General features: G+C 47.1%; 9 protein-coding genes across 9 annotated transcripts; 7 read left to right on the forward strand and 2 right to left on the reverse strand.

The window, feature by feature from the left end:
* The first annotated feature begins 324 nt into the window (after nucleotides 1-324).
* Nucleotides 325-898, forward strand: LOC110191630 (guanine nucleotide-binding protein subunit gamma-1). Its single transcript, XM_020962523.2, has one exon. The coding sequence runs from the start codon at nucleotides 325-327 to the stop codon at nucleotides 523-525; it is 201 nt and encodes a 66-aa protein (XP_020818182.1). The 3' UTR covers nucleotides 526-898.
* Nucleotides 392-2,406, forward strand: LOC110191609 (PSME3-interacting protein). The gene is made up of 3 exons (XM_020962500.2): nucleotides 392-1,670; nucleotides 1,726-1,886; nucleotides 1,951-2,406. Exons 1-3 carry the CDS (start codon nucleotides 1,475-1,477, stop codon nucleotides 2,326-2,328), a joined length of 735 nt encoding a protein of 244 aa, XP_020818159.1. The 5' UTR covers nucleotides 392-1,474; the 3' UTR covers nucleotides 2,329-2,406.
* LOC147644374 (uncharacterized) lies at nucleotides 904-1,297 on the forward strand. The gene has a single exon (XM_086828293.1). It carries the CDS (start codon nucleotides 904-906, stop codon nucleotides 1,270-1,272), a length of 369 nt encoding a protein of 122 aa, XP_086684419.1. The 3' UTR covers nucleotides 1,273-1,297.
* Ns2 (nucleostemin 2) lies at nucleotides 2,326-5,962 on the reverse strand. The gene is made up of 3 exons (XM_020962491.2): nucleotides 5,591-5,962; nucleotides 3,610-4,288; nucleotides 2,326-3,551 (listed from the first exon to the last, which is right to left on the reverse strand). Exons 1-3 carry the CDS (start codon nucleotides 5,798-5,800, stop codon nucleotides 2,416-2,418), a joined length of 2,025 nt encoding a protein of 674 aa, XP_020818150.2. The 5' UTR covers nucleotides 5,801-5,962; the 3' UTR covers nucleotides 2,326-2,415.
* LOC110191620 (uncharacterized) lies at nucleotides 4,552-5,502 on the forward strand. The gene has a single exon (XM_020962512.2). It carries the CDS (start codon nucleotides 4,673-4,675, stop codon nucleotides 5,276-5,278), a length of 606 nt encoding a protein of 201 aa, XP_020818171.2. The 5' UTR covers nucleotides 4,552-4,672; the 3' UTR covers nucleotides 5,279-5,502.
* Nucleotides 5,945-9,902, forward strand: POSH (SH3 domain containing ring finger posh). Its single transcript, XM_020945623.2, has 6 exons — nucleotides 5,945-6,672; nucleotides 6,734-6,842; nucleotides 7,004-8,663; nucleotides 8,727-8,918; nucleotides 8,979-9,284; nucleotides 9,344-9,902. Exons 1-6 carry the CDS (start codon nucleotides 6,559-6,561, stop codon nucleotides 9,516-9,518), a joined length of 2,556 nt encoding a protein of 851 aa, XP_020801282.2. The 5' UTR covers nucleotides 5,945-6,558; the 3' UTR covers nucleotides 9,519-9,902.
* Nucleotide 9,903: 1 nt separating this feature from the next.
* Nucleotides 9,904-10,323, reverse strand: UQCR-6.4 (Ubiquinol-cytochrome c reductase 6.4 kDa subunit). The gene is made up of 2 exons (XM_020945636.2): nucleotides 10,225-10,323; nucleotides 9,904-10,096 (listed from the first exon to the last, which is right to left on the reverse strand). The coding sequence occupies exons 1-2, from the start codon at nucleotides 10,275-10,277 to the stop codon at nucleotides 9,976-9,978; spliced, it is 174 nt and encodes a 57-aa protein (XP_020801295.1). The 5' UTR covers nucleotides 10,278-10,323; the 3' UTR covers nucleotides 9,904-9,975.
* A 354-nt stretch (nucleotides 10,324-10,677) lies between these two features.
* LOC110180028 (uncharacterized) lies at nucleotides 10,678-11,173 on the forward strand. The gene is made up of 2 exons (XM_020947639.2): nucleotides 10,678-10,893; nucleotides 10,959-11,173. The coding sequence occupies exons 1-2, from the start codon at nucleotides 10,783-10,785 to the stop codon at nucleotides 11,055-11,057; spliced, it is 210 nt and encodes a 69-aa protein (XP_020803298.1). The 5' UTR covers nucleotides 10,678-10,782; the 3' UTR covers nucleotides 11,058-11,173.
* Nucleotides 11,174-11,361: 188 nt separating this feature from the next.
* Nucleotides 11,362-12,911, forward strand: Rab4 (RAS oncogene family member Rab4). The gene is made up of 4 exons (XM_020952849.2): nucleotides 11,362-11,652; nucleotides 11,722-11,802; nucleotides 11,867-12,199; nucleotides 12,259-12,911. Exons 1-4 carry the CDS (start codon nucleotides 11,637-11,639, stop codon nucleotides 12,468-12,470), a joined length of 642 nt encoding a protein of 213 aa, XP_020808508.1. The 5' UTR covers nucleotides 11,362-11,636; the 3' UTR covers nucleotides 12,471-12,911.
* The last annotated feature ends 7 nt before the right edge of the window (nucleotides 12,912-12,918 follow it).

A 12,918-nucleotide genomic window follows, 5' to 3' on the forward strand; every position in this document is an offset into this window, starting at 1 on the left:
TTTCAAAACTCCAAGCTTTTTCGATCGAACATTGTTCAAGTTTTTTCCCCACCCTTGAACCTTTGGAAAAGCTTACGAAAATCCACAGAAAAGCCGGAAAATCAAAGCACCAATCCGTGCGCAGCCACACTTTTGTAAATATTGATTTTTCAGCGCCCCTCCAAGGCACATCTGCGAAAGGTGAAGCGCATATATTTGCTGACGGCAAATCGAGGTTAATAATAAACATTTCGGTTGGAATATTGCAGCTCCCAAGTATTCGGCGGCAGTATTAGCATACCAGCTTCCACCATAGGTCTCGCCGAGACAGCTGTCTTGGACATAATGGCTGCAAATCTGCAACAGCAGCGCTCCATCAACTCGCAGCTGCGACGCGAGGTGGGAATCGAGCGGATGCCCGTGTCGGAGGCCTGCTCCCTTATGATGAAGTACATGTTGGAGAACGAGGAGGAGGACTGCCTCCTCAGCGGCTTCACCCAAAAGGTTAATCCCTTCCGCGAGAAGAGCTCCTGCAGCATCCTGTAGGTCTGCATCGACCAACACCACCCGTTCCTAGCAGTATTATCCCATAAAGTATACTCAACTGCGGCGCAGAGATCACAGCCGCCGTGCCGTACCGTGTCGTGTAACCTATTTGATGTTCGTTGCAAGTGTGTGCTCTGACCTCAATTATGTCTATAAACTGAATATATATGTATACAATGGATCCGGGCAAGAATTGATTAACGAGTAAACAAGTAGAAGAGGAACCGTCTTGAGCTAAATGCCTGCACATCTGTGTATAGTAATAATACCGTGTATTTTGCTAATCCTGTAGCTCTTTATTGGAGAAACTAGCAAACATCCTGTCTATACCTATTTAAATGTTTCGACAAAAATAAATCTATGTAGTCTGAGATTTTCATGTACATTTTTCATTTTGTAAATTTCCAGTTTATTAGAAAAATGTCGTCTGCAAAGTACTGGCTAAGCGGCTTTGGGTGGTCAGAGGGCAAGTCTCACGTTTTGTCAGTGAATCCATACTTCGTTTTTCTCGCTGAATTCCGAAAGAATCTTAAAAGACGAGACATTCTCAACCTGAAGCCGACTTCCGTAGCCAAAATTGCTGGCAAAAAGTGGCGGGAAATGACTCCAGCTCAAAAGTCGGTGTATATAGAAAAAGCCAAGATTAATCAGGCTAAGATTAAGATCTCAAAACGGGAAGTCTGCAAATTGATCAGGCTAAACAGTGCCCGTCTTAGAGGAATCAACATTTTACCACAAAATTTTTAAATAATAAATCAAATCAATCCCTAAATTTATTTCAAATTTCCTTCAACGCTTTCCAACACCTTGAAGGCACACAAACAAACTTTTCGATTCTATTACAAGTGTTGGAAAATCTCGATTGCGTTGCTCTTCAGCTGTTGTCAAAGTGTTGGAAAGGGTATAACGTGGTCTGTGGCCTACCGAAAAGTATTTTGTGAAATAAAACATGAGTTCTGGCTTTGTCACTGAAGCTGAGGCTGCCGAGCAAAGGCAGAGACGTCAGGAGGAATGGGAGCGTGTTCGTCAACCGGATGATCCAGTCGAACGACCCGAGGAGCCGTATGACGCACGCTCACTGTACGAACGCCTGAAAGAGAATAAGGACAAGAAGGACATGGAGTACGAGGAGGCCCACAAGTTAAGTAGGTAACCTTAACACTGGTAATAGCCGGGTCATAACAGATATTCAAAATTCAGAGAACCTGATACGTGGTCTGGACGATGACGAGGTGCAGTTCCTGGAGCTGGTCGATGCCCACAAAATGAATGCGGAGCGTCAACAAATGCGTGATGAGGAGCTGGAACTAAGGGACTTCCGCAATCGCGTTGAAAAGTTGCAGGAGGAGAGCGTCGACAAGGTAAAGCTCACCAACCATTAGCAATTACGTTCATGCCACGGAATCATTCATCTGGCACCCACAGAAACTGCAGGCGGAGCTCAAGACCACGGCCAAATCCGCAGGAGCCCCCGTGGTGGGCCGCAGCACTCAGAAGTCGCTGCTTGGCCAGGGCATCAAGCGGAAAAACGGGGAATTACCCACAACCAGCAAGATGGCCAAGACAACCGAGGAGGCGAAGGAGCCGGAGGAGAAGACTGCACCCACATCGACGCCCAATACTCTGATCACAAACAAATATAACACAGGGGCTCTGAAGTGCATCGGCCTGTTGCCAGGCATCGGATCTTACACGGAGTCCAGCGACTCGGAGGCCAGCACGGACGATGATGAGCACGGATCGTGCACCCGCACAGATCTGTGTGGCCGTAAAATACTAAAGAAGAAACAGTGCGCCGAGTAGGATCAAACAGTTTACTTGGATTCTTAATATGTAATTTCTCTTTCCTTGCAACAGAATATAGCCTAGAGTGTAAACGTAGGATGTGCGTTACGTGTCCTTCTTCTTGTTCCGATTGCGGTTCTTCACATTCGTCATCTCGTAGAAGTTGCTGCCGATTTTCTTGCGCTTCTGACTTCGCTCCATGGCTCGTTTCTGCTTGGCCGTCAGGCGGGGTGCCTTCGAGGTGCTGGGGCCGTCGTCATCGGAGCTGTTTCCCGCATCGTCCGAATCTCCAGGCTGCATCTTGGCTATGCGGAACTTTCCGGACGACGTGATGGCCAGAGCCTGGGTCTTCTTCACCTTGGCCTTTTTGTGCACCACGCGCTGCAAGTCGTCGTTGTACTCATCCTCCGAGTAGAAATCGTCGGCGCCATCGCTGGACTCCTCCTCTTCGCCGAGGTTGTGGATACGTGCCTTCTTGCGCGCCGCCCGCTCGGCTTTCTGCTGCTCCAGCAGCTCCAGATCGATGTGATCCAGTTCCTTTACGTCCTGTTGCTCGTACTCAAGACCTACGCGAATCTTTCGGAAGTCTTGAATCTGCTTGAACTCACGTGCCTTCTTTACCGATTCGCTGACAAAGGTTGGTGCTTCGGACTTAGCATCGTCATTGGGCTCTTCAGACGCAACCTCTGCCTGCTTGCCCTCCTGGGATTTGGGAACGGCGAATCCTTCGGGGGGTACATAGAAAGGCAGCTTGCCGCGCTGCCAATCGTTGAGCACCATGCGAGCAGATTGCGTGACATCCGGCTCGCCTCCTTTTAACAGTTTGCCGGACTTCTGTGCCAGCTGCTCCAGGAAGTGCTTCGACGAATTCCAGTGCTCGATTTTGTAGTTCTTCGAGATGTATTCAGGTCGCACTCGTTGGAGTAGGGTGTCAACATAGTCCTCGGGATTGGTAACGAGCTCCACGCGCACTACACCCTTGAGCACCTTCTCTGTGTCCGTCTCGGCCGAGGGATACACCACACCGGGACAATCGATGAGGAAGATGCGCTTCATCAGCGTAATATACTGCCACACCTTGGTCTCGCCGGCAATGGGAGCCACGTTGCAGACTTTCTTGGAGCGCAGAGCATTAATCACCGAAGATTTACCCACATTGGGATAGCCAATGAAGCCCACACTGATCTGCTTCTTGTCTAGATGAAGCTTGCCGAGCTGACGGAACAGATTGATGAGGGCACCTACAAATGCATTGGATAATTAAGTACCATCCAGAACTTTCGTATTGAATTTACTCACCCTTGCCGAAGGGATGCTGGAGAGATGCATGGAAGGCTATGGTCGGATACTCCGCACTTAGGATGGCCACCCATCGCTGGGTAACCCACACCGGCACCAGATCCACCTTGTTAAGGATGAAGAACAGATGCTTGTGCGGCTTCTCCTTCCGCAGGAACTCCTCAATGTACTTCGAGCGTGTGCCCATGGGATCGCGAGCATCGAGGACCTGCAGGAGAACATCTGACGCATCCACCACCTTGTGCAGCTCGTTCCAAATGCGCTTGCTCTGCCCGGCGCCGAATACCCAATCTCGCACCGCTTTCTTTTCGCCCGTGTCCTCCCGAATCAGATCCAGATCCTTGGCGGAGTCGTATTTCTCATGTTGCTCATCCGCGGCCTTGCTCAGATCCTCCAGATCCCGCACTTTAAGGCTGACTCGCTTCCGCTGCTTCTTGGGTCCAAAGGTGCTGTCAAAGCTCTCGGTATCCAGTAGATGAACCCTCTTGTATTTGGCCGCCTCGTTCAGTAGCGTCACGGGCAGCTGCGACGGCTTCATGATGACCTGATAGGGATCCTTGACAGCTTTACCAATCTCATCCTGAAACTTTTGCAGTGCCGATTGTGAGATGACACGGGAATTGCTGAACCATTTGGGCGTGGGCTCCACTCTGGCCATTGTTCCAGCCGGTAGGCGCCCCTAAAAAAATACATGAATTTAGTATATATTTAAAGAAGATTTTGGAAAGTTGAATGGAGTGATGGGGACAAATACATTGCTTTTTAGAAGCAAGGACAAAAAAAATATCAAATTTCTAAACTCAGCCAGAAAGTCAGCAAAATTGTTCACTAATATACAGGACATCGTAATTAATTTATTCAAACTTAGCGCCATGTTAGCTTTAAAGGATATTATCGATCTACACTATCGCGATAGTCGAGCTTATTTCGACTGCGGTCGAATACCGATTAATGTATCGACCTGCCAACTTTTTACTGCGTTTTGGATTATTGGAATGTATAGACTAAAGTTTGCATGTCTTGTAAAAAGGGAGAAAACGTGTTTTAAAAAAGTATATCTACAATGTCCCAGAGACCATCGACGTCGAAGCAGAAATGCTCGCCCCCAGGCGAAGCTTCGCTATCGCTGCAGATGAAGCAGAATGCTCAGAAAATGAACGATTTGGTGGAGGAGCTACAACAGGAGAACCGGCTGCCGGAGCACCCCAACGCCCAGATGGAGCAGTTTAACCGGGAGCGCGAGGGCATTCTTCTGCAGCTGCAACAGGAAATGTCGAACTATGTGACTATCCAGGAGAAGTTTCAGGAGCAGGAGCAGTCTATGCAGTTAATAATCCAAGAACTGGAGTGCGAGCGCCTGGCCTTGCTAGACGAGCTAGCGGTTAACGAAGTCATGAGCGCGGACAGCATTGACGACATGAGCGACGAGCTGAATGAGCTAAATAACAAGCTGAATGGGATCTCTGAAGAAACCACATGCAGCATCTGCTTGTCCCCGTGGCAGGCTGAAGGCGGACATCGCGTGGTGTCCCTGCGTTGCGGCCATCTCTTTGGGAGCAGTTGCATCCGCAGGGCTCTGCGTCATTCGCGTCAGTGCCCGATCTGTATGAAACGGTGTCATCCTGCTGACGTGCGAAAGATCCACGGCTGCTCTGCTTTGACAAATTGAAAATTCACTCCGACAATTTAAATTATGAATCTGAATTGCATTTCGGTTGTCGTACGGTTATTTTTTATTTTTTAACCTACGAATGAAATAGAATTTCATAACTGGCAACCAAAACTCTAACTTTTAAAGTTACACATTCTTTGTAGCCAAACTTTTTGAATACAATGAGGCGTGTAACCGAATTAACTGCATTTTCATTTAAATAAACAATCTGTTTATACCTATCTATAATGTTTTAATTGTTATCAACCCCATAAAGATAAACATACATTAGTGATTTCATCCTAATGCCACCTATGGGAAGGGACTCACCTGGAAGGGGGCCGGCGTAAGGATCTTTCCAGTGCGATCTCGCTTGGCCTTGAAATTGCGGTACATCTGCAGCCGCTTAATCGTGCCCTTGGTGCGGGGATGAGCTACTCCTTTAAGTCCCTCCTTGGAGCGCTCTGGGTTCATCGAGTGATTGGAGTGGTTAAATCCCTGCGTCCGGGGCTTGCCCGGGGTGCTGCGTACCTTCGGCATGGTGGCTTGATTGTGCCGCAAACCTTTTAAATATATTAAAATATAATTTCACGGCACTTTCCGACCAAGACACACGTGTTTTGGTTAAAATGAAAAACAAAAGAGTTTTGCGTTACACAGCACTGTTTGCCGTCGGCTTGCAGCATTGGCTAAGAACGCACTGGCAGAAAATCTCTTCCACGAGAGCAGGTCACACTAAAATCAAAACAGCAAAAAAATTTGTTTAGGAACGGATTTAAAAAGTAGTTTTATTAATAAATAACCGTGAGAGTAAAACTTAAAGTGGCGACCAATTAAAAATGTGGCATTAGTAGATGTTGTTATATGACATTTCCGAGTCCGTGAGCCGTAAAAAGCTTTTCATTTTATCCACCTGGCCCCAACTGTGTGACCTGAGCTGTGCCGAGCCCCAAGAAGCTGGTTTTATATCCGTGTGCATACACATCCGCTTAGCATAATGGCCACGAGCTTCTGTTGCACTTAATAAACTTAAACAATTAATCCAAATACGCTGCATCGCTAAAAAAAGGGATAATGTGAATCACAGCATTTAAACCGAACTGTAGTTATTAGTTTGCTACCCATTCGAATAATACATTCATATTTCCCAAGCGCGACTTGGAATTGCCAGTTTTAGTGTGTTGGTGTGCGTGTGCCCGCTTGCTTGTGTGTGGCGTTTTGGAATGTTGCCCTGCACGAAATTCAAATAGTGACCATCCTTGAGTCGAGCTTTGCTTCGCTTTGCATAAAAGATCGCGATGGACGCGCACACGCTAAACGACCTGTTGGAGTGTTCCGTCTGCCTGGAGCGGCTGGACACCACCTCGAAAGTGCTTCCCTGCCAGCACACCTTCTGTCGCAAATGCTTGCAGGTGAGTGTAATGGAATGCGAATCATTTTTTCCATGAAACTAAGGCCAATTTTTCGTCGCAGGACATTGTGGCCAGCCAGCACAAGCTGCGCTGCCCGGAATGCCGCATTCTGGTCTCGGTGAGAATTGACGAGCTTCCACCGAACGTATTACTGATGCGAATATTGGAAGGTAACGGCGCCGTCACCCACGCCAATCGCACTCTCATCTGGCACTGTAACAGCCTACGCTGGAAGTGCGACTAAGTGGCAATGGCAATTGAATTGGCTTTTACTTCGCCATGACTATAACTCTACATCCACGTCTCTCTTTTTCCCCCCTTGCATCTTTAGGCATGAAACAGTCCGCCGCCCCAGGTAAAGGCGACAGCAAGACTGAGCAGTCTGAGACGCAGCCGGAGAAGCTGAAATCGCAGACATCACCGGAGTCGAAGGCTACGCCAGGCAGTCATATCCAGATAAAGCCGCCATCTCAGCAGCAGACACAATCTCACCAGCAACAACAGCCGGCACGCCAGAAGCAGCGCCGCTTCCTACTCCCCCATGCCTATGCTCTCTTCGATTTCGCCTCCAGTGAAGCCAGCGACCTTAAGTTTAAAAAGGGGGATTTGATACTGCTCAAGCATCGCATTGACAACAATTGGTTCGTGGGCCAGGCCAACGGCCAGGAGGGCACCTTCCCCATCAACTACGTTAAGGTGGCGGTGCCGTTGCCCATGCCGCAATGCATCGCTATGTACGACTTTAAAATGGGGCCCAACGACGAGGAGGGATGCCTCGAATTCAAAAAGAGCACGGTGATCCATGTTCTGCGGCGTGTTGATCACAATTGGGCTGAAGGACGCATAGGACAGACTATAGGAATATTTCCGATAGCATTTGTCGAGCTAAACGCAGCGGCCAAGAAGCTCCTAGAAAGCGGAGTGGTAAACCATCAACCGTGTCATCCGCCGCAACAACAGGGTCAGCGTGCGCTTCCTCCGGTTCCCCTGATCGATCCCACAGTCGTTACGGAGTCCAGTTCGGGTTCCTCGAACACCAACAGCACGCCGGCCAGCAGTAACTCCAGCTCCACTTCCAGCTCAAACAATTGCAGCCCAAATCATCAAGCATCGCTGCCGAACACGCCCCAGCATATGGTGGCCTCTGGATCAGGATCGGTTCGCTTCCGCGACAAGGGAGCCAAGGAAAAGCGGCACTCGCTGAATGCCTTGCTCGGAGGAGGAGCTCCTTTAAGTCTGCTGCAGACTAATCGCCATTCGGCTGAAATCCTCAGCCTGCCGCACGAGCTTAGTCGTCAAGAGGTGGCTTCTAAGCCCACTACCGCCTCGCAGTCGTCGCGTGTGCTCAAGACTAATGTCCAGCAGCAAATGCCGCCCACTCTTCCGTGGGGCTACTTGGCCCTCTTTCCTTATAAGCCGCGGCAAGCAGACGAGCTGGAACTGAAGAAGGGATGCGTTTACATTGTGACCGAGCGGTGTGTTGACGGTTGGTTTAAGGGCAAGAACTGGCTGGATATTACCGGGGTATTCCCGGGCAACTACCTGACGCCATTGCGCACTCGCGACCAGCAGCAGCTAATGCACCAGTGGAAATATATTCCTCAGAGCACGGATGCCCAGCAGGTACACCCACAGCAGCAACCGGTTGCCCAAGATGTGCGGCTTAATAACATGCTGCCCATGCAGCCACCGGATTTACCGCCGCGTCAGCAGCAGGCTAACGCCACAAACACGAGCTGCTCATCCGTCTGGACAAAACCAGTGGAGGCACTCTTCAACAGAAAGTGTGAACCTAAACAGGAAGTTGCAGCCGCCACCGGTTCGAGCACCAGTTCCTCTGGGGCAGTGGGCCTTATGAGACGTCTAACGCATATGAAAACCCGTTCCAAATCACCAGGAGTATCGCTGCAGCAAGCACCGAAGGAAGCCAGTAGTTCTAGCGTTGAAAATACAATTAAGCCTACAGCAAAACTACATCCAGTGCACGTGAGGTAAGTGTTTGGGGGAATGTCCTATTGAATTGAATGTTATTATGCTGTTTTGTATACCTTCAGGTCCGGCTCGTGTCCCAGTCAGTTACAGCACAGTCAGCCGCTTAATGAATCCTCCACAGTGACAGCAGCTGCACCGTCTGCAGGACAACAGCAATCATTTATGCCCAAGCAGCTGCCAGCACCCACCAGCAGCACTGTTTCGTACGGATCCCAGCGCATCAAGAGTAACAAGGAGCGTCCACAGTTAATTTGGTTCGTTAATTTTGTTTTCAAGAAGCTACAAACCCAATTAACTATTTAAATATAACGCAGCGCAAGGCAATCCCTTGATGCAGCCACCCTTCGAAGCATGTACACCAATGCGGCGTCGCCGCCACCCATATCATCCGCCCCTTCCGTGACCCCAACCATCTACTCGGCAGGCGGACAGCAGCAGACACTGACTGTAGGAGCAGGAGGTCAGTCGCAGTTGCATGCCAATATGATAATTGCACCCAGCCATCGGAAGTCGCATAGTCTAGATGCGGGCCATGTGCTGTGTCCCAACAGCAGTGTGATCACTGAGGCAGCCATCAAGGCCAGTGCCACCACCAAGTCAGCGTACTGCACGAGGGAAAGGTAGGACTTGATCGAAATATTAAGGATATTAAGCTAATTGATATTGTCCGTTTTTGTAGTCGCTTCCGATGCATTGTGCCGTATCCACCAAACAGCGACATCGAACTGGAGTTGCACGTAGGCGACATAATCTACGTTCAGCGCAAACAGAAGAACGGTTGGTACAAGGGCACGCATGCGCGCACCCATAAAACCGGACTCTTTCCAGCCTCCTTTGTCGAACCGGATCCATAGGCTGCCTTTCCGCAGGACAAAAAAGAATTTATTATGCGAAATTCCAAATTATTTGTCAAAATTGATTCAAATCGCTGGTCGATTCGGGCTTCCAATTCGCAATCTATCCTAATGTTCTTTTTTAAAAAGAATTAATTTCGTATTTTCTTTTTCTAAATGCGCACTTCGCCTATGTACTTTTTACGCGATCCTTAATCAAAATAAGCTAGTTTTTAACGTAAGTCTTAAGCCCAGGTTACTTAAGCACTAGCGACTAGTTGGCTAGGAAGGAAAAAATTATGAAGAAGGAACACTAACAATCTAACAGATTCTCGTTGCCCTTAGTACGAAGGGTTATTTGTAACATAACATTTTCAGTAATAAACATTTTGTACACACGCGAAAGTAGTTTGAACTTAATTTATTCCACCAAGCAAAACATCGAAGCTAATGTGGTCTACAATTGACCAAGTCGAAATTACTCGCTCTTGTCGAACTTGGATCCGTAGATGGGCACATACTGCAGGACCACCTTCCAGTCGGTGTAGTAGAGCACCGCCAGTCCAGCAGCTCCACCGAATCCAGCTCCAGATCGGATGCTACAAATTGTAAGACATTATTTTGGAGTTCTATGGGGTGATTATGCAATGCGTGATCTACGGTTCGCGTACACAGGAATCTCTATGGTTCCTGGATGTGCGACGCGAGGCAGCGTATTGATACTCACAAGGACGACGCGATTTCAGCGTGTTTCTTGCCAAAAGGTATGCGGAAGGCCATATTTTCTTCGATTAAATTATTTTTCTTCTGGACTGTAAGATTCGCAATAAATGGACAGCTCGAATGTACTAAAAAACACCACAGCAGTACGGTATCGTATAGAAATATCGATAAAATAATGTAAATATTTCAATATTTTAAGGGCTTAAAAGCCAATAAAAGAAGCTCACAAAAGTCATCAAAAAATTAAAAATTGCCTTATTATTTATTATAATTATAGAATAATAAAATTTGGAGCCAACATGTTTCCAATTTTGAACTTTTTATTATCATCATTTAAATTCACAAAATCTTAAACAAATGTTACTAAAATTAAATTAAATTTGTTTTAACTCAATAAAAACACAAACAACTTTTCGAATTAAAGGTTTTAATTTCTATAATGTCGATGTTTCATCGATGTTTTCTTAAACATCGATGTGTGCGAATACCACCTCTAGTAGAAACAACAATTTGTCATCAACAATCTTTCGGCTAAAAACTATTTACAATTTAATATATCACGATGAAGATCTCGATTTTCGGTGAATTGAACACATTTGAGCTGTTCGTACTATGCACAGTATTACCGGCTGTTTTTGTATTCCTGTGGTCACTGATTTCCGGCGACATGAAGGTTGGTCACAAAGTTCTTATCAGAATTTTATCATTTAATGGAATTTACCTATTGCGGCTTTACAGAATTTCAAGGGCAGCAAATTGGCGTACTCGGTTTTTACGGCTAAGGATCCCATTAATTGCTACCAGGACTATGTCCCGGAAAAACAAAAGGATTCTTAGCATAGAGGGTCCAAACGCCGGAAAATTTATTAAACTTGTATATAACAGTGAATCCGCGTAATGAGAGCTTCTGGATTTACAACAATAAATTACTCCGGTTCGATTTCTGCAAGGAAGAACGTTTTTATTTCAAAATTGTATCTTTGGGATCGAGGGAAAGTTTTTGAAGTCAACAGAAAATTATGAAGCAAAAGTGGTTTCTTGAAGAAATTTTACAAAATAAGTCATCCGATCTTAATAGGACTGATAAAAAATATTAGGTTTTTAAAATTAAACAATTGGACCATCGCCATATGAATCATCTTTTTAAACACATCTGGTCACACCCACAAACTAGGTGTTTTCCTGTTAGCCTGCAACAGCCTTACTGAACGACGACGATTCAGACTTAAACTCGATTTTTGATTGTTAATTGTTAAAACGCGGATTTCCAACGGCGCGTATAGCAGATTACGATTGCATCCTGTGCACTTTCTGGTGCCCTTCCGCACCAACAGACCGACCAGCCCGGATTTAGGCCACAGGACTTTCGATAAACAGACAAAGAAGACAAAACTACGCAGAAGTCGAACAAAAACAATGTCGGAAACATACGGTTTGTCGCTACAGAAATAACTAATTAGTGACTATCTTTAATTAATTCTGGTGCGGGGCACTTACCTAGATTACCTGTTCAAGTTTCTGATCATCGGCAGTGCTGGCAGTGGCAAGAGTTGTCTGTTGCATCACTTCATCGAGAGCAAGTGTAAGTCAGAATGCATTTTTGCCCTGCAAATCCAGGAACCCAAAATTACAAACATTGTTGACAGTCAAAGACGACAGCTCGCACACCATTGGCGTGGAATTTGGTTCCCGGATCGTGAATGTGGGTGGGAAATCGGTGAAGCTACAGATCTGGGACACGGCCGGTCAGGAGAGGTTCCGCTCGGTGACGAGATCATACTATCGAGGCGCTGCCGGAGCTCTCCTCGTCTACGATGCCACATCGAGGGACTCCTTCAATGCTCTGACAAACTGGCTGAATGATGCCCGCACCTTGGCTAGTCCAAACATTGTGATTTTGTTGGTGGGAAACAAAAAGGACCTGGAAGAGGCTCGCGATGTGACCTTCCTCGAGGCTAGCACCTTTGCCCAGGAGAACGGTTTGTTAGCTAGCTTTACGCCTACTCTCTATATTGTGTTAATCTCATGTGCCCCGCAGAGCTCATCTTCTTGGAGACCAGCGCCAAGACTGGCGAGAACGTGGAGGAGGCCTTCCTTAAGTGCTCGAAGACCATTTTGGCCAAAATTGAGACCGGGGAGCTGGATCCCGAGCGCATAGGCAGCGGCATTCAGTACGGCGGTGCAGCCCTGCGCAACTTGCAGACCCGACAGCGCAGCATCAACAAACCGGATTGCACCTGTCGCGTGTGAAGCGTGCGCTTGACGAACGTGCAAATTAATCTCTACATTATCTCAAACTCTGAATGCGTCAGCTAATCGTATTCCACCTTAGTTGTATCACCCGTACTTTTGTGTGTGTGTCGCACCATGTTTTAGGTTCGTAATTCGTTTTGCTAGATTAATCATTCCAAAATGTAAGCGCATAGTGCGTCTTCGGTTCGTTTTAACCTATGTACTCTTAACCATCTTAATTTCTTTTGATAACGGATAACTCCGATTGTTACTTACTATAATTTGTAATTCGCGAAGCACTAGGCCAGTCGGATAAGGATCGATGGGAGTGGGCGAAGTAGAATGCACTCGGCATTTTCTTACTGTAAATAAGAGGCGCTTTAAGTCGTTGACGACGTCGCCAAATGTACATCTAACGCAAAACCATGCACGCGGTAAATAAAAACGCTTAACCAATAACACAAAC

The sequence above is a fragment of the Drosophila serrata genome, unplaced genomic scaffold (assembly GCF_035046125.1).
Source record: "Drosophila serrata isolate PLE 108 unplaced genomic scaffold, ASM3504612v1 contig_184, whole genome shotgun sequence".
In the NCBI taxonomy this organism is placed as follows: Eukaryota; Metazoa; Arthropoda; class Insecta; order Diptera; family Drosophilidae; genus Drosophila; species Drosophila serrata.

Excerpts from the sequence above, each read along its gene's own strand:
- LOC110191630 (XM_020962523.2), top strand. The coding sequence starts at position 325 with ATGGCTGCAAATCTGCAACAGCAGCGCTCCATCAACTCGCAGCTGCGA.
- LOC147644374 (XM_086828293.1), top strand. The coding sequence starts at position 904 with ATGTACATTTTTCATTTTGTAAATTTCCAGTTTATTAGAAAAATGTCG.
- LOC110191609 (XM_020962500.2), top strand. The coding sequence starts at position 1,475 with ATGAGTTCTGGCTTTGTCACTGAAGCTGAGGCTGCCGAGCAAAGGCAG. Across the intron at positions 1,671-1,725 it reads CGAGGAGGCCCACAAGTTAA|AGAACCTGATACGTGGTCTG; the intron begins GTAGGTAACCTT and ends TTCAAAATTCAG. Across the intron at positions 1,887-1,950 it reads AGGAGGAGAGCGTCGACAAG|AAACTGCAGGCGGAGCTCAA; the intron begins GTAAAGCTCACC and ends TGGCACCCACAG.
- LOC110191620 (XM_020962512.2), top strand. The coding sequence starts at position 4,673 with ATGTCCCAGAGACCATCGACGTCGAAGCAGAAATGCTCGCCCCCAGGC.
- Ns2 (XM_020962491.2), bottom strand. The coding sequence starts at position 5,800 with ATGCCGAAGGTACGCAGCACCCCGGGCAAGCCCCGGACGCAGGGATTT. Across the intron at positions 4,289-5,590 it reads TTACGCCGGCCCCCTTCCAG|GGGCGCCTACCGGCTGGAAC; the intron begins GTGAGTCCCTTC and ends GTATTTTTTTAG. Across the intron at positions 3,552-3,609 it reads CCAGCATCCCTTCGGCAAGG|GTGCCCTCATCAATCTGTTC; the intron begins GTGAGTAAATTC and ends ATGCATTTGTAG.
- POSH (XM_020945623.2), top strand. The coding sequence starts at position 6,559 with ATGGACGCGCACACGCTAAACGACCTGTTGGAGTGTTCCGTCTGCCTG. Across the intron at positions 6,843-7,003 it reads ACTGATGCGAATATTGGAAG|GCATGAAACAGTCCGCCGCC; the intron begins GTAACGGCGCCG and ends TTGCATCTTTAG. Across the intron at positions 9,285-9,343 it reads GCGTACTGCACGAGGGAAAG|TCGCTTCCGATGCATTGTGC; the intron begins GTAGGACTTGAT and ends CCGTTTTTGTAG.
- UQCR-6.4 (XM_020945636.2), bottom strand. The coding sequence starts at position 10,277 with ATGGCCTTCCGCATACCTTTTGGCAAGAAACACGCTGAAATCGCGTCG. Across the intron at positions 10,097-10,224 it reads GCTGAAATCGCGTCGTCCTT|CATCCGATCTGGAGCTGGAT; the intron begins GTGAGTATCAAT and ends TACAATTTGTAG.
- LOC110180028 (XM_020947639.2), top strand. The coding sequence starts at position 10,783 with ATGAAGATCTCGATTTTCGGTGAATTGAACACATTTGAGCTGTTCGTA. Across the intron at positions 10,894-10,958 it reads TGATTTCCGGCGACATGAAG|AATTTCAAGGGCAGCAAATT; the intron begins GTTGGTCACAAA and ends GCGGCTTTACAG.
- Rab4 (XM_020952849.2), top strand. Across the intron at positions 11,803-11,866 it reads TCACTTCATCGAGAGCAAGT|TCAAAGACGACAGCTCGCAC; the intron begins GTAAGTCAGAAT and ends CATTGTTGACAG. Across the intron at positions 12,200-12,258 it reads CACCTTTGCCCAGGAGAACG|AGCTCATCTTCTTGGAGACC; the intron begins GTTTGTTAGCTA and ends TGTGCCCCGCAG.